The sequence below is a fragment of the Lonchura striata genome, chromosome 7 (genome assembly GCF_046129695.1).
Source record: "Lonchura striata isolate bLonStr1 chromosome 7, bLonStr1.mat, whole genome shotgun sequence".
NCBI lineage: Eukaryota > Metazoa > Chordata > Aves > Passeriformes > Estrildidae > Lonchura > Lonchura striata.
The window spans coordinates 34422686-34447236 of NC_134609.1; the positions used below are offsets into that span (position 1 = coordinate 34422686).

General features: G+C 48.9%; 1 protein-coding gene across 1 annotated transcript in view; it reads left to right on the forward strand.

Moving 5' to 3' along the window:
* CDH23 (cadherin related 23) overlaps nucleotides 1-24551 on the forward strand; it is a 185805-nt gene that overhangs the window by 75428 nt on the left and 85826 nt on the right. Inside the window, exons 7-10 of the mRNA XM_077784783.1 lie at nucleotides 3488-3682; nucleotides 7548-7676; nucleotides 14068-14146; nucleotides 23364-23476. Coding sequence (XP_077640909.1) covers nucleotides 3488-3682; nucleotides 7548-7676; nucleotides 14068-14146; nucleotides 23364-23476 — 516 coding nt within the window. The remainder of the gene's footprint in view (nucleotides 1-3487; nucleotides 3683-7547; nucleotides 7677-14067; nucleotides 14147-23363; nucleotides 23477-24551) is intronic.

The window sequence follows — 24551 nt, forward strand, 5'->3', positions numbered from 1 at the left end:
TAGTCTTTGTTAATGAAGAAAAACAATGAAGGATATGCAGAAGAGTCCTATAAATGGACCTGTAAGTGCTGAAAAAGCAGAAACATGATCCAGCACGGGGCTTTCCAAAGGCATCTCCCTGGCTTGTGTCCTCTGCTCGGTATTTAGCATCAAACATAAGCCCCGGGCTCTTCTGTTGATCCAGATGTTTTGCTTCATTGTTTAGATGATGGACCACAGCTTCTGAGAAATAAAGATGCCAGCTTCCTGCTGAGAAATATCTCGAGCCTGTTTGACCCAGAAATGGCAAGAGGATTTTAAAGACATACTTTTTATGCTTTTTAAGGCAGATGGCCTGAAATTCCACTGCATCCTGACTGCCTGCCAGGGCATGAGCATTGATGAGACCTTTTCCCTGCAGGACTGTTGACATGGGATGTCTGCGCCCTGCAGCTGGTTTTGCTGGTTTGGGGGAATTTTTTTGTTTGCTTGAACTTGAGCTGTGGAAAAAAAGATGCATTACCCAGAGCATTCCTTACAAATCTGCATCCTCTCCCCTGTGTGCTGTTGGGAATAAGGACGTGTTTGGTAGTGAAATCTTCTCATTGACCTGTGCATTTTGGGCAGAATCAGTGATTTCCCTCTCTCTAGCCATGCTGCTCTGGTTCCTGTAACACCCCTCCTGTTGCCTGGGAGCCCTTCTGCTCCCCTCCTAAATTCACTCGGGCTTTGCTCCTGCTCCCACGCTCATGATCCAGCCCTGGGGTCCCTCAGAGCCCCTCAGATGCTCTGGTGTTGATGTCCATGACTGATTCTCAGGGCCAGATCTTTGTCCAGAGCTGACCCCCTGCTTGTGTGGCTCTTGCTGTCCTGGCCGGTGAAGGGAGCTGCTGAGAGAAGCTGTAAAACAAGGATGAAGCCATGGAAGTCACCCGACGGTGTCTGCAGGGCCTGGAGACAACAGCACCGAAGCTGTGACCTCCGCGTCCCCTCCCGGCAAGGACAGGAGATGAAGTCCCCTCATAAGCCTGCTCTGGGGCTATTGTATGGAGTACAATGCGGGGGAAATCAAGCTCTCCTCTCTCACAGCCAGCCCAGAGCAGCCCCGTAATCACGGGTGACCAGAGAGGATTTGCATGTTAAATGCAGTGGCTAGTGGCACTTAAAAAGGAGAGGAAACACATTCATCAAGGCCAGCTTTATCCTTATGAATATTCTTATTCCCAGGGCAATAGAGCCCAGGCCCTTCCGTGCAGCCCTGAGCGTGCTCCTGCCCTGCCCCTCCCTGTGGATGGTTCATTTGTGGTGCCCCGTGCTGTGGCATTGGTGCCCCGCTGGCTCGGGGAAGGAAGGTGACTTGCTGGAGCATGTGGAGTGAGGTGCTGGAAGCAGTGCCCTGGCAGCAGCAACAGAAGGGCTGTGGCATGCTCTGGAGCTGCTCCTGGTGGTGATGGCTTGGGGCAGGCAGGGAGACCAAAAGAGGGGCTGCGGAGATGCTCTAGTCCTGTCTGAGAAGGTGTTTTAGGAGTGCTCAGAAAGCAAACACTCACCACAGCCACCCATGAAGGGCTCCTTCACCCAACACACCCCTCAGCTGACAAAATCCTAGTTCCTGAGCAGTTTAAATGCCCAAACCAGGATTAAGGTGCTGAGTGTGTGTCACAAAGTCAGGCAGCACGGCAACAGGGCAGGGCTGGGTTAAGCTTCCAGAAAATTAGCAGCTGTAAGGCAAAGGGCAGCAAAATTCCGGGACCAGATGGGCTGGGGAGGACGTGGTGTCTCCCTTGCTAGAAGCCTTTCAGGATGGGGATGATTTAGGTGGAGCACAGGGGCCAGGTTTCTCTTCTGAGGTCCCTTCCAGCTATCTTTTATGCTTTTGTGACTGCTGATCGCCAAAAAACTTGAAGGCGCTTTAAAAAATAATCCTCAGGCCTGCCCTGCAAGGCTTTCTAGAGCAGCTTGATTTAGAGGAGGGGGAAAAAAAAGAAAGGAAAGCAAATGGAAAACCTAAGTGGGAGCTGCAAGCTCTCACACCTTGGCAGAAGCGACACTGATGTAAGGGAAGTGGAATTTTGGAATCCAAGGTGAGCTTGGGTCCCTGCAATGCCACATGCCTGGATACCAGGGCAGGGGCATGAGGGATGTGCTTGGGATGAGTGTCCTGAGCCTGGGTTCATCACTGTGAGCTGCAAAGTGTGCTCTGGGTTCCCTGCTCTGTGGTACCTGCCACCTGCCTTGAGGACAAACTTCTGCTGGCCTGAGCATTAACTGGGAAAATTTGGCTTCTCTGGTTCTTTGTTTGTGCCATCACCCAGTATTGAGCTGGTTAAAAAAGATTCCCGAGTGTGGGGCCCTGTCTTCCTATATTTTTTAGTAGAAGTGTTGACTGGGACAGCCTCTGTTTTACTGCAAGCCCTGTGGTTCCCAAAAAACCTGAAAATGGCTGTCTGTTTCACAGCTTTGGCCAAGGATTTTCTTGGAAGCAGTGTCCCATCTTCTAAACTCTGCCTCTCCTCAAGCCTCCTTTCCATCCTCTCAGCACTTCAGGATACATCTCTGTAGGCTGAGGGAGACCAATTCAATATGAAAGGAGTTAACAATAAAACACAGAGACTTGGGGAGAGGTTTTCAGGAATAATCCCCATTATCCCAGCCACTCTCAGGTCTCACTTTGGACCTTTGCTGTGTCCCCTTTTGAGGTTTAGCTCCTTGCCAACCCTTTTGAGGGTGTCACAGGCAGGGGGACGTGCCCAAGTGTACCTGGAGCCCCAGCAGAGCCTTTTAGCTGGCAGTCTGTGCTCGTGCCTTTAGGGAGAGACAAGAATATGCATTTTAAGATTTGCATAGGAACATGCAGCTGTTCCACCAAAAATGGATAATTGTTCTTCCCGCTGTGAAGTTAAACAATAAGAAGTGCCAAACTGCACTTGCCATTGCTGATTTTGTGCACTCAGCTGCATATTTTATGCATGTAGATTAGTTCCAGATTTATGACGATGGAACTGTTCATGCCTGCGTTAATCGGGCCAGGTTGTAGTTGCTGTGGAAACTACAACTGACTTTTACATGAAGTTCTGTGTTGCATTTAATGCTTTTTTTTTTTTTATTTTCCCTTACTTTTTAAAAGCTCTCTTGTATTTAATACTTTGTGGTGAAAACAGCGAAGGAGTCAGCATCAAAAATAAAAATACCTTTGGGCAAAAAACAAGTTTCCGCAAAGAGAGCAATTTTTCTGGAAAGTTGGGATGTCTAGGAAAAATAAGGGTTTGTGGTAGAGTGCCACCTTGACCACAGCTGTATAACTATTATTATAAGTGTGTAACAACTATTATAGGCCCTGCAATACTGCAATAAAGAACACAGCTGTGTAACTTACAAATGGCTGGAAATGCAGGACTGGAGTTGCAGGGTCTCTGGATACCGCTCCCGGTGGGAGAAGGAAATTGCTGGTGTACGTTTGATGCGAAAACAGCACGCAGTGCTACCGATGTTTCTTTCTTATCTCCAGAACACCCCCGTGGGCACTCCAATTTTCATCGTGAACGCCACGGACCCGGACCAGGGGGCAGGAGGCAGCGTGCTTTACTCCTTCCAGCCCCCTTCCAGCTTCTTTGCCATCGACAGCGGCCGTGGCATCGTGACGGTGATCCGGGAGCTGGACTACGAAGTCACCCAGGCCTACCAGCTCCAGGTGAACGCCACGGTGAGTCGTACCCGGGCAGCTGCAGGCCTGCAGGTGCTGTCTGGGGTTTGTGTTATTGCCCTGCTCTGGAAAAGCTGCTGTATTTTCTGCTTAGCGAGGCGTTGCAGCAGTGAGGTCTCTGGGTGGTTTTAGGTCGCTGTGGGGAACGGCTGCACCTCTCCAACAGCATCTCACACGTGTCAGGGGCTTCTGCAGGAAGGGAACCAGCTCCTGGGTGGTGAAACCCAGTAGAGGGCAAATGTCAGAATCTGTGGTATTGATGATTCTGAGATTGTAGAAAGTCTCTGTCTTTCAGCCCCGCAGCCAAAGAAGAAGTCATAATTGGTCTGTGCTGGTTCCAAGGTTGTTTATTCTGTTTATCTCTAACATGTTCTGCTGCCCTGCCCAGCTCTGTCCTGCAGGGCAGCGTGTGGGGCTCTGCCCTGAGTGGGATGTGACAAACATTAAATACCAGAAACTCCCTGGGCTGATTTACAATAACGTGCCAATATCTGTCACCTACGTTGGACAGTGTGTCCCCAGCCTAAACCAACAGAAAAATGCCAACACCACAGTGAAACATGGAGGGCATGAAGAAGGAGAAAAAGGACAAGGCACACCCAATTTCCTCCATCTTGTCCCCTTTGAACCCCTAATCTAGAATCCTAAATTTTTACTTTTGCACCCGTGCCACACTTAATTATTACTGATATCAAACACTCAGAGCTGGTAATTCATCCTGTAAGATTGAAAACTCTTTTCCATGGACAGAGATCACAGTGTCTCTGGGGGCTCTGTCCAGGGGGGTTCCTGACCCCTGCCAGGGTCCCAGACCTTCCAGGGCAGCCATAGGGAAGCTCTGGATTCCCACAGGCAAAAAGACCATTCACAGAATCACGGAATGGTTTGGGCCAGGTGCCTTAAAGACCATCCCATTCCAACCCCTGCCATGGGCAGGGGCACCTTCTGCTAGGCCAGGTTGCCCCAAGCCCCACCCAGCCAGGCCTGGAACACTTCCAGAGATGGAGCTACATCCACAACTTCCCTGGGAAAGCTGTGCCAGTGTCTCACCAGCCTCTGAGTGAAGAATGTCTTTGGTATATTGAATCCTCCAGGCTCATTCCTTGTACGCTGTGGTTTATTACAAGTGGGTTCACCTGTATTAAGTTCAGACATCAAGCGTTAACATTCTGGTGGACAGAGGAGAACCTGGGGTCTTAATTACAGTCAGTGCCATCACACTGGGAGGGGACCCTTGGCATGGGAAATGGTAAATTCATGCCCCATGTGAGTGGGTGTTCAGTCCCTGGTGTTCAGTCTAGAGAGAGTTGGAGAATGTCAAGGAGCACACAGGCTGCAGCCCTGGATGCTGGCTCCTTCCCCACATCGCACGCAACAGAGGAAGGTGAGATTCAGCCCTGCAATGCATCTGTCCAACTCCACACTCAGGAGAGGGGGAGAAAACCCTCTCTGCCCCCTCCAGGCAGCTGGCTAGAGCTCTCAAAGCGTGTGATTTGATCAAGATCATTGTCTTGATGCAGAACCGCAAATGTCAGGAGGACACAGAGGGCTGTGCTTCTCTCTTCACAGCAGCGGGCCCGGACACTCATACACTGTAGGGCAAACATCACAACCTTTCAGCCCAAGCCCTGCATGTTCCAGGATGTGGAATTTGCTCCAGAAACTCGGTTTTTTGTTGTTTGCGAGGTTGAAACATACCTCATTTTGTTTGCGAGGTTGAAACATACCTCATTTTATTTTAATACTCCAGTGTGAAGAGGGCCTCTCTGTTTTTCGCTTCCTTGCCAGCGTCTGTCGCTGACACTCTTTCCTGGGATGTGTTACTGAGCTGTGTAGCAGGTTGGAAAATGTGGGACCAAACACAGTCCCTGATGGAAATGTAACTTTCTTCCAGGATTCTGATTTCCTTAAGGATGCAATGGTGTCAGCTTGGTCCATCCAGCTTTGTCTGGCCCAGCAGAGATAAAATGGGCACTTCATGGAATCCCACAATGGTTTGGGTTGGAAGGGGTTGTAAAGCCCAGTTCATCGCAACCCCTGTCATGGGCAGGGACACCTTCCACTATCCCAGGTTGCTCCAAGCCCTGTCCAGGCTGGCCTAGGACACTTCCAGGGATGAGGCAACCACAGCTGCTCTGGGCAGCCTGCTCCTTGCTCAATACACTCCTGGCATCCAGTGATTTCCAGCTTAGGGAATCCAAGGACTTCAATGTTGTCTCTGAACTGGGCTGGGTGGCAGCTGTGGGAATATCTCCTTGCCTTGATCAGTTATACTAATTCCTAGAAGAGTGATGAGAAACCCTAGGGCGAAGAAAGAAATGTGAAGGTTCCACCAGTGTAGCAGGAGCTGGAAGAGCAGATTTTTGTCTGCCTGATGAGCAGTTTGCACAGTCCAGAGTGGGAAATGGGGTCATTGGGGGTTCAGGGTGGCTGCAGGGATTGCTGAGCAGCATGGGTGCAAGGCAGGAGTTGTTCTATCCCAGGGATGAGGGCAGCGAGCACAGGGAGAGGCTGGAAAGGACAGCAGGAGAGACGGTCCAGTGAGGAAACTGGATGCATGCTTGTTTTTTCAGTGCTGTCTGTGATGCCTGGAACAAAATTTGAGAGGTGAAGGGGAGGGGAAGGAACATTATCTGAAGAAACAAAGGACTTGAACCTGATGGCACTAACAGCAGAGTCAGAATAAGCATCCACCCAGGCCACAGACACTGAGCCCTGCAGGTTAAGAGGATAATGTACAAGCTGAGTTGTTGAATAGAGTTTAAATTAACATTAATCTTCTGGCAATCAGTCTTTGCCTCTGCTCAGAGCTGCTTTGGGAGTGTGTAGTCACCTTCCAGCACAGTGCCTGATTGGGGGTAAGGAGACACTGATTCCCTTCCCTCCGTGTGCTCTCTTTGCTCCTGCCCTTAGCAAAGGGCTGGGGGCATTGGGGTCACTTTTGAGCACACAGGGAACAAGGCTTCAGCAAGAAAAGCAGTGGCAGCAGGAGAAGCTGGTGGCAGTGCCTTCTGCTGTGGCTTTGGCTGCTGGAGGAGGGTCATGCTTGGAAAAGAGCCCGAGGCTCTGTCCTGGTGGGATGTGATGGAGCGAAAGGGAGGTGATCAGAGAATCATGGAATGGTTCAGGTGGGAAGGGATATTTAAAGACTATTTAGTTCAACCCCCTGCCATGGGGAGGGACACCTTCCACTATCCCAGGGTGTTCCAAGCCCCATCCAGTCTGGCCTTGGACACTGCCAGGGATCAAGGGGCAGCCACAGCCTCTCTGGGCAAACTCACCACCCTGACAGCCAGGAATTTCTTCCTAATACGGGATCTAACCCTGACTTAGTTTAAAACCATTTCCCCTTGTCCTGTCCCTCCATGCCCTTGTGCCAAGTCCCTCTCCAGCTCTCTTGGAGCCCCTTTAGGCACTGGAAGAGGCTCTGAGGTCTCCCGGAGCCTCCTCTTTGGCTGTGTTAAGGCATCAGCACTGTGGGTATGAGAGAGGCTGCTGGCACCCACCCCTGGGTCTGACCATGCAGAGGTACCTTAGGCTTTGTCTGCATTAGGAAGGAATTTACATTTTGAAGTAGATGTTGAACAGCATTGATGCATTTTCACTCAAAATGTGATGAAAACTAAATTGGTGTTTGCTTCATTTGAAAGGGCTGATGCTGCAATGAAATGCATATTGTATTTCAGCTTAGAGGGAGGTGCAGTGGACAATAATTCCAGCAGGTAGCTTGAAAAAGAGATGATTACCTCCACTATTCAGAAATCCTGTCCCAGCTACAACCACGTGAGACTTAATGCTGCTGAATAATTCTGTTTTTCTGATAGAAATCCTTTCTCTCCCCTCCCTGCCCCTTCTTTTTTTCAAGGACCAAGATAAAAACAAGCCCCTGTCTACTCTTGCCAACCTGGCAGTCATCATCACAGATGTGCAGGACATGGACCCCATCTTCATCAACCTGCCCTACAGCACCAACATCTACGAGAACTCGCCTCCGGTAAGGGCTGTGTTCTGTGGGGTTTCCTTCTGAAACAGCACACCTCCAGCCAGATCCAAAACACTCAGCCCTTTTTTAAAACAGGCAGCCTAAGCACAGGGGTTCAGCAAGCCTGGACCCCAAATAAAATCTTTTCTTGAGGTTTTTTTCTTAAATTCTGCAGGGGCTTTGTATTGTTCGTAGCAGACAGTCACCCTGTCTCCTCCCCACGGTCTATCTGCATGCCATTTCCAATAGAGAACTTGAAGGAAAAATCTAAACGTTCCCGAAATGAGGCAGTTTTGAAAATGCCAGAATCATCAGCCATTTCAGCACTTTGAGTCTTTTCCCCCAGGTTTTGCCAAATTGGTCCAATCATTTTAGTTCTTCTGAAACTCGGTTTGTCAGCAAACTCACTGTTTGTGGAAAAAAGTCTCCCAGTCTCTGAATACAGCAGGGATGAGGGTTTTTTTTCTCCCCCACAGATGTCAGGGAGCGTGGAGGGCAGCTTGGGCTTTGGGAGCTGTTTCTAGAGGGAATTTCAGCTAGGACTTCCAATGAGAAATTTGTCCCTTCTATTTTTGGTACTTTCCAGTCAGGATTAAAAGTCCACCCTGAAATGCAGTAGAGCCCTTGCAATCTACCCAGGGAATGGAGACCATTTTGGAGACTCACCAAGGGCTTTAATCCAAGCACCAGCCCTTCTCCACAGCATCCACAGCTGTGCATCCCATCACTTTGTCCACGGGAAAACATTTTTTGTTTGTGGAAGGAAAAACCTGCCTTAAAATCCTGGTGGTGAGCACCCACAGCACATGTGCACCCCATAACTTGTGTGGTGCTCTGGATCCCAAATGCCTGGTGGTTCTGTTCAGAGGGAGAGGGAACTCCAGTGTGCTTCAATTTGTGCCTTTTTATTCACTTTGGGGCAAAAGTGGACATGGAGAGTGCTGGATGAATAGGGCTGAGTTGTACTGTCCCAAATTCCATGGTGACATAGCACATTACCTGTCTGCTGGCCCAGAGGTGGCCAAAAAAACCCAGCTTATTCATGAACTACTTACAAGGTAAAAGTTTTGTTGATATTTTGGAGTATCTCTGAGATGGACAGAGTGAGCTGCAGGTAAATAAAACCCCACAAATCAAATCATGTTTAACTAGGAGTAAAAAATCTTTAAATGAAATTGGAGGAATGAAAGTGCCATAAGTATTAAAAATCCTAGAGTGCATCACCTCCATGGAGTGACCTTGTATTCAGGAAAGGGAATGTCTTCCAAATAATTATATACATTAAGGCTGAAGGAACCCTTTGTGTCAATATGCACCACAGTTATTCCTGGAACAGTCAGGAAAGCAGCAAATAACCACTGTGTAAGGTGATACAGGAAAATGAAGAAGGAATTCACACCGGGTTTAGAGATTTTAATTTCTCTTGGCCATGTGCAACATCTCCAAAGGCACTGAGGTGTCTGAGAGGGATAGGTGCCACCGGAGGCATGGTGAAGAGGAAGATTGCTGGAGGTGGGGACTGCTTTGAGTGGTGTCACCCTCTGGTTTGGACTCAAATTCCCAGCCCTCCTGGGACAAGTTCCAGTGCTGAAACAAGGATGTGATTTGCTTTGCCAAGCCTGGCGTTTAACACAGAGTCATTTGGTTGGAAAAGACCTCAAAGTTCATCAAGTCCAGCCATTAATTATGTGCATTTTTTTGTCTCCCAGTGTAAATCTTCTCATCAGCTCTGCCCTACCCCCTGGGTGGAGCCATGTGAAGAGTGAATGTCTTGGTTATCAAAATGATCACCACCCATTTGGGTGGGGAGTCTGGGCTTGGCCAGCTCCCACCCAAACCCAGGCTTGCAGGTCAAACCAAGAGGTTGGTGTGCATTTTTGGATGATGTTTACCCTGACATGTGGCTCAGCAGGTCCAAATGTGCTCAAGGCATCTCATCCCAGCCCTAAATCCACAGAGCCACTGCTCCCCTTCTCTCTTCGTCCTTTTATCTGTGGTGCACAGCATGTCTGTGTTCCCCTATCAATGTATCAGGCAAAAATACCTCATCTAAAGTGTATACATTACCTAATAAAATCCTTCTTATTTGGGATTATTGCATCAAATTTTAATTTCCTCACTCGAGTAACAGCATGTCAGCCAGCCCGTCAGCGGAGAGCCGATAGAAGGTGAAAAGAGTGGATAAACTGCAGCAAATTACCACAAACAGATCTCTATCAGCCCTTTGACTGGAATTGACTGGAATTAAGAAGTGAGAAATGGGATTTTTTTTGCCGTGGCAGCTTTCTGAAGCGCTCACCCCCTCCCCTCCTCCCGCTGCAACGCTGGGCTGCGCTTCGCCTTTCAAGTCCCTAATCCTGTAAGAGAAGAAGAAAGAGGGGTGGAGGGGCATGAGAGGGGAGAGAAGTGCAGTTGTAGTTCTTATTTCTCTCAGGCCAGGATCTGGGAGCATAATTGAGAAGCATTTTGGGCAGGTGCTTATTGTGACACTGAGAAGAAAGCAATTTCTTATCGGGCAGAGGAAGAGGACACAGCAGGGAGAGACTCTACTGTCCCTGGAGGTGTTGTATCTTCTTTCTTGATGTTATTTATCATCCCAGCATGGCTCAGGCATCTCTCCTAGGGCACCCAAGTGTGCCTGCAGCTGTGGCAAAGCTCTGAGGTGTGTTTTTCATCCTCAAGAGGCTTTATGGGTGTCTGTCCTCGCAGCAGCTGGAGACTGGGTGGTGTGGTTGGTGTTGAATGCCCTGCAAAGGAAGGGCTGTGCAAGCATTGCCACAGGCTGCCAGGGCAGTAATGGAATCACCATCCCTGCAGGGGTTTAAAAGACATGTGAATGTGGCACTTGGGGACAGGAGTTAGTGGCGGCCTTGGCTGTGCTGGGAGAATGGTTGGACTGGATGATCTCAGAAGGCTTTTCCTAAACGGTTCTGGGATTCCATGTCCTTCAGAGGAGCTGACTGGGGCTGGAGGAGAGGGGCCCTTTCCCCTTGCAGAGCTGCTGTGGTTCTGATGAGCCTCTGCTTTTCTGCACCTCAGCTGGTGCATGGTGCAGGCAGTGCTGCAGCTTCCCTTTGTGGGTGCAAGGGGAGGAATCCACTCTCCAGGAGACAAGCTGAGGGCTGTGAACGTGTGCTTCATCCCACAGGGAGCCTCGTGAGGGCAAGAGTGGGGTCAAACCCTGCTGGCACACACGGCCCCAGGACCAGCACTTGTATTACCTTGCAGTGGAATGGTACAGATATATGTCAAACATCATTAAAACAGTTTTAATCCTTCAGCACCATCCCCCTCCTCCTCAGAAACTCCTTGAGTTGAAGAAATAATGTAGAATCACTGCTGGTTTTGCCCTAGGGTCTCAATAGCTCCGAGTTAATTCTTTCTTACAATATTTCCAGCCCATCAGTGTGAACACTTTATTAAAAGCTCAGGGTTTTATTAAAAAAGGATTGATTTACCCCTGCCCCTCTTGAAAAAACCCTCAGATTTTGTTTGGATAATGTGCCATTCTTTATTTTCTTTGCCTTTTTTAAAGCATAGTCTTTCCCAGATTATTACTTTTCTAAACCTTCTTCCTCCTCCCCAAGAGGGGAAGAGTTATTCTGTTCTCTCTGTACCCACCAGCCAAGCCCTCTCCTTGCAGCCACTGCTGTCTGCAGTAGGTGGGCGAGGTGTGACTTGTTTTAAAAGGAAAGTCAGGGACATTTGGGAGCTTCTAAGAGCTCCAGGGTCTTGTCACAGGTTGTGCCCTGTGCCACTTCTTCGGCCCCTTTCCCAGGAGGTTCATGGCTGCTCCCAAACACTGTGGTTGCTCAGGAAGGGATGGATGGCAGAAGTGGTGTCTGCCAGACTTGTGGGCAGAGTCTGGATGGAAACCAGGTGGGATGTGAAAGATATTGCCAGGGTTCCAGGAGACAGCATCCATGGATTGTAGGAAAGGCATCATGACTCCAACATGTGTTTCTTGGACACTGGTGAAACATGGCTCATCCCCAGGAGGTGTTTGTGGAGCAGGAGGAGAAACACAGGAGGCTGCAAGGAGAACGGGGGGAGCCCCAATGCCAAAACCCAGCAGCAGGATATCATCATCATCATCATCATCATCATCATCATCATCATCATCATCATCATCATCACGGGCCTGCCGAGGGCAGAGGGTGAACCTCAGCATGGTCCCTCATTCCTTGATCAAATGTCTGGATAATTTCTCTCCCGTGGGCATCGCTATGGCATACGCCGCTGAGCTATCCGAACTGATTCCTCCTCCACCCCTCCCAAACTTCCCCTGCTGCCACCTCCCCTTCATCCTTTTATCTCTCCCTCCAGCCCTTGCCCTTGGCTCCTCCAGGAGGGGCTCTTCTGCAGATGAAGCGTCCCATTGCTATTCCCCAGCCATGGCAGGGCCCTGCCTTCCCCCTGCAGGAGGCAATTCCCATTCCGAGCCGAGCGATGGGTGAGGAGCTGTCACCCAGCCCCGGTGCCTGCACACACTGCCCCTCCTGTGGGGGAGTGCCAGGAGGGGAGGGGGCTCTCACCTGCGCCGTGAGGGTGGGAGAGTAAAGATTGCATCGAGTTTGACTCTGCTGAATGTGAGGGTAATGTATAATACAATACAGAATACATAGTAATACATAAAATGCAATATACTATATACTATATTATAATTACTATTACAGAATATGTAATAACACATAAAATACAATATACTATGTACTATATTATAATTACTGTTACAATCTATTATAAGCAATATGCAATATACAATATGCTATATGCTATATATACTATATAATATATGCAATATACAATATACAATATCCTATAGACTATATATTATATACTATATGCAATATGCAATATACTATATATTATATACAATATACTATATGCAACATACTATATACTATTATAATTACTATATATTATAAACATAGTATATACTATATACTATGTACTATATACTATATACTATTATATATACTATATAATACAATTGAATATATATATAGTATAGTATAATATAAAGTATAATACATTATAATTTAAGCAAAACCACGCTGGGACAGAGCACACCGAAAAGCATAATCCTTGTTTTCCCCTCCACTTTGCCCTGCCCTCCTTTCCATGTCCCCTGTTCTGCTTTCCCACCTGCTCCTTGCCCACTTCTGCAGCGGTTGTTCTCTCTCTGTGCTCTTGGGAAAGCACAGTTATTGTCAGTAATTTAGAGGCTCTCCGGGCAGCTGCTGAGCCTCAGCAGCCGAGTGCTGCTCAGAGGCCAGTGACCTGGGATTTATGGCTAATGTTCTCGGTTAATAACATGGATTTACTTAAGGAGTCTGTTGAAATGCCCTCGGAGATCAGGGAACGGGCAGCCTGCCTGGCCCTGGGAGCCTTCTTTATGGCCAGCAGCGGCATCAAGCCCCCAGGGACATGGATCTGGAAGTCCTGCGAGTCCCTTCTTTCCACCAGTGATGTTTCAGCTTTCCCTTTGGCCTTCAAATGATGGATTGCAGGGCAAGCATGAGCCTGCCGACCCACTCTGCTCCCTCGTTAGATATGCAAACGCCTCTGCTGAAATTTCCTTTGAGGGAAAAGAAAAAAAAATTTGCTGCTTTCCCCACTGTTAATAAGCCAATGAAAACAAGAACAGCTGAGTTGTAAATTTTTTCACACTACATTAATTACAGGCATGTGCATGTGTTGGTATTCACAGGGGCTCACTGCACTGCGGCGGGGGAAGTTGACTTATGGAACAGGATAGTTTTATTTCAAGAGCTAAACAAGATTTTTGGGTCCCTCTTATGTTGTTCTTGTCAGTTTTGGGGGACTTTTGGATCTTTCTGCTGGGCCATAGGAACAGTGCATGCTGCAGGATGGAAGATGAGGTTGGTGAGCCGGCAGTTGCAGAAGCTCCTGCCTGGGGGCAATCCCTGGTTCTCAGCATCTGTTCTGCCCTCCTCCTCCTCCTCCTCAAGGGTTTCAGTTAAAATCTCTGCAGCCCACTCAGGCTGCCGATGGTCAGTTTGAGCAGCCCTTATTGTTGGGGTGCCTCATCTGAGGAACACAGTGGGAGAAGAGGGCAGGTTTGAAACTGGGAAGCCAATGACAGATTAAACTGGCGTTGTGACCAAACTGAAGGGGGTGGTGAAATGGAATTGTTTCCTGCTGGTCATGCCCTCAGCATTCCCAGCTACATCCTGGGGTGGTTTAGCAGAGCTCTGCAGCTCACACCAGCGTGATGAGTACTGAGCCTGAACTGTTTCAAGGTCAGGTAGTGGGACTTCTCCATGCCCTGCCATGTCCTAGGACAGGTTGTCCCTCAGCAGCTGGCCCAGAGTGAGAGGTGCGGGTTGCTGTGGGAGCCCCAGCAGTGCTGTGACAGCTGTCCCCTGTCCCTCCCCAGGGTACCACCGTGCGGATGATAACGGCCGTCGACCAGGACAAGGGACGTCCCCGGGGCATCGGGTACACCATCATCTCGGGTGAGTCCTGGGGGCACGGAGGGACCCCAGCAGGGATGGATGGGTGGGTGGATGGATGGATGGGTGGATGGATGGATGGATGGATGATGGATGGATGGATGGATGGATGATGGATGGATGGATGGATGGATGGATGGATGATGGATGGATGGATGGATGGATGGATGGATGGATGGATGGATGGATGATGGATGGATGGATTATGGATGGATGATGGATAGATGGATGAATGGATGGATGGATGATGGATGGATGGATGGATGGATGAATGGATGGATGGATGGATGGATGGATGGATGGATGGATGGGTGAATGATGGATGGATAGATGGATGACGGATGGATGATGGATGGATGGATGGATGGATGGAGGGGATAGGCCTGCAATAAGTCTTTGTACATCCCATCCCTGGGAAATCATGGCGTAGAACAGGTAGAATGATTTAGGATGGAAGGGACCTTAAAGATGATTGTTCAGGATGCTTTCCACTAGCCCAGGTAGCTCCAAGCAAATCTGACAATATTTCACATTGAAACGATGAGCCACAAACAGCTGAACTTCACACAACCCCACGGAGGGGATTTTCTGTTCCAGGAGGGAACAGGACTGAGTATGGACTGAACAGTTCCTGGTGGTTTCTGTGGTGTTTCCCAAAAGTTTCAGAAGATTTGATGCAAGGACTGGGTCTTTGAGGGTGCAGAGCTAGAGGAGGAAGTTTAATTAAAGTTGTGGTGGCTTTCTGCCTTCTGATAGGATTGAGCCTGCCTTTGCAGCCTGGCTCTGAAGCCTGGGATCCCTTATTGGTGTGGATGAGTGGATCACTGCTGGGCAATGCTTTGCCCCTTTGGCTGCATAGCCTGAGGATCCCTTCTGATGGCAGCAGGGGCTGGGCAGGCAGGGATGGTGTTTCCCAATAAAACCCAGCTGCCTTATGGGAAGGCCAGTTTTGGGGGCTTAGGCCTGTTTCATTTAAGATGCCTTGAGCTCAGCAATCTCTGCCATAGCCCAGCTGACTTTGATGCTGCACTCAGATGCTGCTCTGGTGAGGACAGACAGACTGCTCACTGGGGTGACCCAGGAACGAGGGACCAGCTTGGTGGGTGTGGGTTGTAACCCTTTTCTTGTCATCTCTTTTAGTGGGAGGGCTCCTTCCCAGCAAGAAACAGGGACAGTGCCTCCCCACCACTCTCTGCCACATGCTCCAGGTGCTGCCCCCACGTGCAGGAATAATTTCCCAGTTTTTTCTCTTAAAGCCCAGCCATTTCAAACCTCTTTTAATCAGCCTCAAGGGTCAAGGTGATTTCACCCTGACTTTCAAGTCCACTGATCCTGGCTGCAAGTATCCAGCCTTTGAAGATGCGAGGATTATTTATTCCTCTAATTCCCTCTGCAATTTATTTGAGAGATTCTCCCAGATTGTGGGTACCAGCTGGCCAAGGTGCAGCAGGGGCTGTCTTCTGGCTGATACGGGTTCTTTTTCACTGGAGACTGGACTGAAACATCCATCTAATTTTGCAGAGGTTGCTGAATTACAGTGAGGACGGTAAAATAGCTGTCAGCCTGGCCATCCTGGATGGGCAGTGGGATGGTGGAGGGGGAGTCAGGACCCTCTGGGATCCAGGTGGAACATGGAGAGACCTGCAGGTAGATCACTGCACAGAGCCTTGCATCTGCTCTTGTGTATGCCAAGAGCTTAACCCTTGCCTGCAGTCCTGCCTGCTGGGGGCAGCTCTCCTACCGGAGGATCCAGCAGAGCAGATCAAAAGAGTGATTAAACTATTCTGCACTACTATTTTTTTTCCCAAACATGAGAATTAAGAAGTGTTTTCCTAACTGGCTAGGCATCTTTCTCCTGCCAAGACCAGAGTCTCATGGAGAAGGGGTTGGATGGGAATGATCAGCCCATGGACAGAGCTAATGTTACTTTCTGATGTGTGAGAGTCCAGACACAGGACTGGCATCTAATGCGCTTCCAAAATCCTGCTCAGCCAAGGCAAGCCATTTTATTTTTGGCAGGCAGGTAAAGCCTAATTAATTTCTCATTATCCTCAATCATGATGGTAAAGGTCAGCGAGCAGATTTTTGTGCCTGAGCTGGAAAAATTTTATGGCAATTTGTAAAAAAAAAAAAAAGAAAGAAAGAAAAAAAAAGCCTAACATATGGGAATTGGGAAGCAAATTAAATTAGAAACTGACTGTAAGCAAAAGTGAAAGTGGGTGGTAGCAGTAGCAATTAAAGCTGGTTCTTCCAGGAGGGGAGGTAGCAGTGATGCTGCTGCCATTCCCCTGCAGGGATGGATGATGCCTTTTCCCAGCTCTCAGACTTTTTTGGGCACAGAGTTGGCATGTGGCTGGCCTGCTTTTGCAGTAGAGAGCTGAGAAGCAACCTGGCTGTTCATCATACCTTTGGTGTTAATGCCTAAAGCATTGGTGTGCTTTGGAGGTGGGGTTTAAAAATTAATTTGGAATTGCTGCTGTCCCGTTCGGCTCCATCCCTCGGGCAGCCACGTCTGGGGATGTACTGCAGCAGCTCTTATTTATACAGCTATCTCCAGCACAAGGTCCTCCCGTGACAGGAACACAATAAAACTAAAAGATTAACCATAACCACATAAAATAAGACTTGAGATCTAGCTTTATGCCGCCAGCTTACAAAGCTGTTAAGGCTGAGATGATGGAGGAGCACTGGTGTAGCTCTGCCGTGGCTTTGGCTGCTTGTCCTGCCTGCATTGGGAATCATTTCCATATCTAATAGGGAAAAGCCATTTGGTTGTTTCTGCCCCTTCCTTCCCATCAGAGTGTTTTAACTCCAGGAAAATGTACTTTTTCACTTCACACTTTCAAAGGAACGTGCTCACTGCCCTGTTGATAAAGAAATGCATAATGAGACCTCACAATTCAAGCCCCTTGTGCCAACAGGCTGGTCAGTGCCAGGGCTCCCATTGCTCCAGAGGGTGTTCTGCTGCTTTTCCTGTGGCCAGAGCCCTGTGTTAGCCCTCCCTCCCAGCTGCGGTGACAGGCTGGAGATGCTCAGCCACTGAGGTCAGGACTCTGTTTGAAGGACAGATAATTAATCCAGCAAAGTAATCCACAGCTCCTTTTTGGCAGATTTATGGAGATAGCCTCTGTACCGGGGACTCTGCCTCATCATCTTTCATTTCCCAGGCAAAGTGAGTGACTTGTTGTATAACACGGCCTGTTCCAGATAAGGCTTTTCATTTAGGGGAACTCTCGGGCTAACAGAGATTGATTTTCCCGCCGGGAATGGGGAGGGCCCTGGCGTTTTGGGCAGGATCAGCCCTGCAGACGGCAGTGTGTTTTCACATTTGCTGCCTCTACACATCGCCTGGGGCACGGGGAATCCTCTGGCTCTTTAAGGAAAGGATTTTCAGCGTGAGTTAAACAGCAATTTAATTAATAGGCAGGAGGAGACTTTTGCCCGCAAGCTCCTCTTAGGAAAACATATTGACTCACATGTTGCTTGCTCGCAGTAAACTTTGGGCTTCATTTATTTCCAGGAGAGTCAGGATCCTTGGAGTCTCCTGGCAGGAGGATGTGAAGGTGACCTGTGCAGCTTGGGCAGGCACTGAAGGGTTAACCCAGGGGAAAGGGTCCCACACGTCAGTCTCTGCCTGCCTGACACATTTCAGGTGTGGTGATGGATGGGCAGTGGGAGATTGCACAAGGGCAATCTATACGTCCTTCCTGGGTCTTGGAAAGTCCTTCGGCGGAGAAGGGAGTGAGCTTTCACTCTCAGATGGTCCTTAGGGCTATTCACAAACCCTTAGGATGGGGTTCTTCCCCCCCCCGCCCCAATTTGATTATTTTATGAGACTGATGCAGTTTCTAGCAATGCCTCTCTTCCTTTAACTGGTGCATCCTGAGGGAAACATGAATTAAAAATCATGATTTGCTCAATGCAGTAGAAGTGTGAGTTACAGAAGTGCGAGGGAAGCTGAAAAGAATTGTTCTCCATCTTCTGAATTTCCTGGTAATGAATAAAATGTCACAGATATATTTTTTTCCATATAATATATTTATATGAGTAAAAAATCAGTGCAGTAGCTCTCAGAACATGTTTCCCATGCTCTTAACAGAGCCAGAGTGTCCCACTACCTTCCTTGTGAAAGTGCAGCTTGAATCCTTGAGGAAAGGTCATGGCCAAAGAGGTCTCCAAGCCCTTGGCTGCTGACAATCACCTCCATAGCTTGAGCTGACTTAATAAAGAAGGCAGAGCAAAGCAAACCCCTTCGAAGGGGTTTGCTTTGCTCTGCCTTCTTTATTAAGGTTTTAGGGGAAGAACATCAGGGGAGAACCCTTGTGAGTGGGGACCTGCTCATTTTGCTATTCCCTACATCGCTCCGCGTTTTTCCCACATTCGCCTCGCTGGGTGAACTGCCGGGGTGTTGAAGCCCTCATAAATTACACCTGCTGGGAGGGCCTTCCCGAGTGATTTAAAGGCAGCCATCACGGCAGAACATTTCTGTAGGAGGACACGCTGATGGGTGGAAAAGTGCCTGGCGCCGAGTTATCCATCAAAAGCTGTTTTTTCCCACCCTGCCAATGCAAGGGGATGAGACAGCACAAAGCAAAGATGGTGGCTGCGGTCACAGCCCTTCTTCCCTTGGCTCAGCTGCTCCTCATCTTCCTGCACGCTGTTTTTTGTCGTCATGTTGGCATCTGGCTTTGTCTCCCTGGCAATCCAGGAGTCATTGGGAAGAGATATGATTGGGATAATGGTTTGCGTGGCAGGCGGTCCCGCAGCAAACAGCCCCCTGTAATTAAAACTATACATTCCCTTTTATGTGGAAATAGGAAACAAAAGCATTTTTCTGTTTAGTTTCTGAGACTTCCTGTTTAGCTTCTTGGGATTTAGTGGGTGGTCAAGGCTGAGCAACCTGGTCTCGTGGAAGGTGTTTGGAATTAGATGATCTCTAAGGTCCTTTCCAACCCATATCAGTCTGGGATTCAATGTTGACAGCCAGTGGAAACCGATGAACTTGGGCCACCTCTGTTTAGGTCATGGCTAGCAAAAACAGCTGGTTCAGAGATGCTTTTCAATGGAGGAATTTCAGAAATCTGTGGATCCTGGAGATGTGAGGTTTATATCAAAAAGCCCATTTGAGATGATATGGAGGAACGATGGTTGTGGTCCAAGACTCAGAGTCCTTTTGTGTGAGGAATTACACTCAGAGCAGAAACTCTGCAGGTTCTGTTCTCCTCTCTGGTACTCAGCCACAGCTCCCAGGAAATCTGGGAGGGGGATTTCTTCACTTTGGGTGACAAATACCTCATTTTATTTCCTGGTACTGTACATTCTGCTCTAAAAAGGTGAACTCTGCGAGCATTTGATGTGAGCTCCTTTTGTGGCTCTGCAAGATCAGAAGGTCTGCTGGTTGTGCTATAATGGACAAATCCTTGGGGAAGGATACTAAAAAGGGCCTGTTTGCAGAGCAGGCCTGTGAGAAGGAGCACTGGCACACAGCTTTGGGCTCAGATCTGGTATTCCAGAGAGCTCCATCTCCCCAGAAGAGCAGCAACCAAAGTCCCAAGCAGGAGAAGGGGACACTGGTTTTATACAGTTCCTCGATTTCCCGGAAAGCTCAGGTGGTAACAGCCGGTTTTCCTTTGGAATTGACTTGTTGCCTTTGAATTGAAGCACGGGGCAAGGTCCCTGCCCTGGCACTGCTTCCCTGCCAGCAGCCTGGGGGCAGGAACTCAAGGTGAAGAGCAGCGAGGTGCTCACGGAGCTGATGGACTATTTATCTGCTAATAACTGTGTCTGTTGCTGACTCCATGAACCACATCCAACAGCATCTATTTCGGTGCCCGAGGAGCCCTGACGGAGCACATTTTGATTAATAAATTATCTGGAGCAAGGTGTGTGATGGGTTCCCCTTTCACATCTCATGAAAGTCACCTGCTCCAAGTTCAGCGGTGCCTTCCCAGCGTGAGCAGCCCTTCCTGCAGAGGGGGGTGGGAAAATTATCCTGCCCTGGGAAAACAGCTTGCTCTGACTGACAGGTGGCTTTTCACTAGAGGACGGCAGTAGCTCCATCTCTCCCTCCAAGGGTTTTGAACAGTGCTCAAGGCTAAAGGGGTAGGAAGGAAGGAGGAGATATTGATTCCACCATTTTTTTCCCCCTTTTTCTTCCCCCCCCCCCCACCCTTTCTCTGGGTTTGAGCCAGTACTTTTAACAGCCTTTTTAAACTAAGAGCTTGGCTGAGGGCAATTAAACATTATGGCTCTCATCTATAAAACCCCTCGTTATAGCAGTGTTTCTCCAAAATGATGCCTATGCCATCATCCGTTCCTCAATGAGCTTGGAAAAACACTCTGAATGGGCTCCTGTGATCCATCCCAGTGCTCCCAGCCCAGCATCCCATCAGTGCCTGCCTTCCCAGACCCCTGGCCAGCTGCAGTGTATGCAGGATGTGTTCTGCTGCCCCTGTACCTGCACACAGACAGATGGATGAGAAACTTCTCCTTCTTCTTGACCCATGTCATAACAAAAAGCTGGGCTTGTGGGTCCTGAGCAAGCCTGTTCTTTGCCAGGTGGGAGCAACAAGTCTGCCAGAAGTGGATTCATACTGCTGTCCCAAAGTTCTCAATTTTTTCTCATTGTCATTCTCCCCTTTCCCTCTGTCTTTCTGGTATTTAAAACATATCCTGCCTTGTTTTCCTTCTCTCTGCCCCCTATTTTGCTGCTCAGCCTTTCCTTTCACATCCTTTAATTCCTGCCACATTCCTGTGTGTACCTCTGGTCTCTCCAGAGAGAGGAAAGGCAAAATTGGCTAATTTCTCCCCACCTTGTTTTTTTTTCCTCTGTTCTCAGGAAAGTGAAGGCACTTGAAGATTATCAGAGAGATTTTGGCAAGGGAAATGAGCATTGTTCATCAGCGTGAGTGTTTCAGCAGGGATCACTGGTCAGAGCAGTGCGGAAGTTGTGGTTGGAGAGGTATTGGAGACACCTCTTTCCCTAAATTTGCAAAGGCAGGAAGTCTCAGCTAGTATAAAGGAAGCCCCAGTGGGCATAGGATGAGTATCTGATGGTGTTGGGGAGGCTGAGCTAGAGAAAAGCCTCTGATGAGCAGCCTGGGAGGCCTTTGGGCCCCCAGTTGAGTTGTCCATCCTTCAAAAAGTGACTGTGGTCAAATATGAAATGCATAACCCTTTTTAGAACACAGAACATAGTGCTGTGTTGAGTCAAATTCATCCCCTATTGACCCAATTCCACTAAATTCCATTGTTTCTGTATTTTATTGCAGTCCATATTAGGGGGAGGTGACCCTGAGGCATAAACTTTGCCATGGCAACCTGGTGTCCTGGAGCATTGAAATGCCTGGCAGCACAGTCCATTCTGTCTCCTGGATCATCCTTCAAAGCTGGGATGGGAAGAAGCTTCCTAAGGAGTCAGCCATAAATTACTGCATGAAAGTGGGCAGTCAGGATGGAAAAAGGAGAATTGTCTGAGGGAGGAGACTGAAGATCTTCATGTACAGCAGCAAAAGATCAGGAAAAAATCCCACAAGGCCATTGCTAATATTTTAAGTAGCCTGGCATCAGCTCATTAGGCTGGCTGGTGGTCAGTGGGGCATTTGGGATGGAGAGAAGGGAGGAGCAAGGCCAGGAATGGGAGGAATTCTGTCCAGGAGGAAGATAGAATGGCTCAGGAATGGGGAAAAAGGTGTCAAGGCATGTAGGGCTCTGGGACAGAGAGGAGAGGCCAGGTGGCTCCTGGGGTGAGAGGGAAGGAACGGCCGGGCCCAGAGGCTTTGGGCATCCCAAGGAAGGTGCTGTGATCAAACAGAGGTTGGAAGGGAGCAAGGTGGATACTGAGTGATGGGAGACAACTTTCTGTGGCAGCAGATCTGTCTTGCAGCTCCCTTCCAGGGAAATGACAAATGCTGTGTGTGTTTCCTTCATGCTGAGATGTATTGAGAAGACAGGATTTATTTTTTACTTCCTTTTGACTGGGATGGCTGGAATTTACCTGCAGGGTTTCCTGTCTCCTGTCTGCATCTGGTTCAGGGGTTTCTGCATGCCTCAAGATGCTGAGGGGAGCTGTGTGGGTGACCATATGCCTGAATATGACTTCCTTGGTCATCACTAATTCAGCAGCCTGCTCTGCTTTTGTGTCAGGCTGGTGTCAGGTGTCCCAGGCTCCACACACCAACTGCTTGCTTCTGTCTGACTCACAGGGAGAGCACCTGGAGCTGCCACAAGCTCATTCCCAACAGGACACTGTCTTTTTGGTACCTGCTGGCCATGACACTCGAGCATGTTGTCTTTATCCTCTCTGGGTGTCTGATTCCAGAGGAGGATTCCAGCTGGGGATGGGATGGGATGGGACGGGACGGGATGGGATGGGACGAGACAGGATGGGATGGGATTGGGATGATGTGGAGGCAGCCCAGTGCTCTGTAGCATCTTGGCTGCTTTCTTGCATGTAGGGACAGGGACAGGGAGAAAATTTGGCTCCAGTAGAGGAAAACCAGGCGCCTGCATAGGGTCAACACATATGGCAAGAGCATAAAAGCAGGGCAAGTGCCTACACTATTTTGCTGATACTTTCACTGGCTTCTAATACATCCAGCAAAGAAATTCCTGAGCTGTGTGAGGCTTCTCTACTACTTGATAGAATTGTTTTTTTCTTTAAGCTCTGCAGCCTTTCCTTGAATACATGTGGACTTGTATCTCCCTCAGCACCCTCTGGCAAGGGGCCCCACAGCTAAAACACCGCCTGTTATGTGGAGGATTCCTCATGAGCTTGGTCCAGCTCTGCCTCCCTGTGATTATCTTGGACTGATGTCCTTTAATCCCTGTATTTCAGGAGAGAGGCCATGCCCACCCCAGGAACACCATACCCTGCAAATGCAGGTGGTCACTCAGAGGGGAGCAGCTGGATTTGGTCCTGCTTTCAGTTTTGCTATTGCAGATTTTAATAACTAAAACCCTTTGAAACTCTCCAGCTGCCTCCAGCACTGGCAGGTTTTGGCTGTGGAAGGACAGCGCCATTTTGAGCCCTGAGCCAGGTCAGGTGAGAGGAGGAGTGTTACAGCCATGACATTTCAAAGCATATTGGAATGGCATGCCGGGTTTCTAGAGCCCTCTGCTTGGAGCTTGTGTCCTCTTGCTTCCTTCCCTGCTGCCTCCAGCACTTTCTGGGATCAGCTGTGCCAGCTGCTTGTGCTCACATTCCTGTTATTTTTCTCAGGTAACACCAACAGCATCTTTGCACTGGACTACATCAGTGGAGCCTTGACCCTAAATGGACCCCTGGACAGGGAAAATCCCTTCTACAGCGCCGGATTCATCCTCACAGTGAAGGTGAGACCTGCTCCAGCTGGGAAGCACATTGACAGAGCAGGATGGGGAGACTACCATGTTGTTCTCTTGGGCATCCAGAGCTACCATGTGCTGACCATATGAGAAGTTAAACACAGTTCCTTTGTCTGGTGACTGCAAACATGATGTGTGAGGGCATTTTTGCTGTCCTGCCTGTGGCTGTGCCTGCTGGCAGCCGGCAGATACCCCAGGCTTGCATGCAGCACCAGACACATGCTCAGGCACCTGAATTGTGCCTACTTTTGCCTGCTTTCTCTCTTTCTCCCCACCAAAGCCCTGGATAAATGTGACATTTTGTCTTGTCATCAGGCAATGGTGTAACAGGGCATCATCCATGCCTTCCTGGCACGGGGAAGGAATGATGCTGGAAGTTGCCTTGTCAAGAAAAGGCACTGGAGAGTGGCTTTCCAGCCCCACCAGCCCCACCTGAGAGTGACTCCCTGGCTCTGCTCACAGCCCTGTAATTAAAATCAATACCAAGCTGGGCAGCTAGTTGGAAACACATTTAGAAGTATAGATTCTGCTGGGCCGGGGTGGGGAAAAATCAGCAGTGTAGGAAGGGTCATTGATTGGGAGGGAGGCAGCCAGCACACTGCCTTCTTGTTTTGGCAGGTGTGATGCCTCCTTGGAGGGGGGCAGAGGCACAAGAAATCACCCCTCTAGGTCCCAGACACAGTTCATACCATGGGGCTTTTTGTGTGAGGAGGAGAACCTCACCCATCCTTGGTATCGTTTAATTCAGGCTTTTATAGTTTCAAAAATCAAAAGAGGGAGGATTGTCTGCTTTTGCTTGGTATCGTTTAATTCAGGCTTTTATAGTTTCAAAAACCAAAAGAGGGAGGATTGTCTGCTTTTAACAGGGACAAAAATATCTGTTTAGTCTTGGAAAGGTTCGTGAGCCTGACAACTTGCCCGTTTTCCACCCTGCATGACAATGGAGTTCCAACGACGTTCTGTTGGTCTGATAGATTTCCATGTCCTCTCCCCACAAACTTTGCATCCTCCTGCAAATGCCAGCTCTCTGCATCCCGCATCCCCAGGACCCAAAATGTTCTCT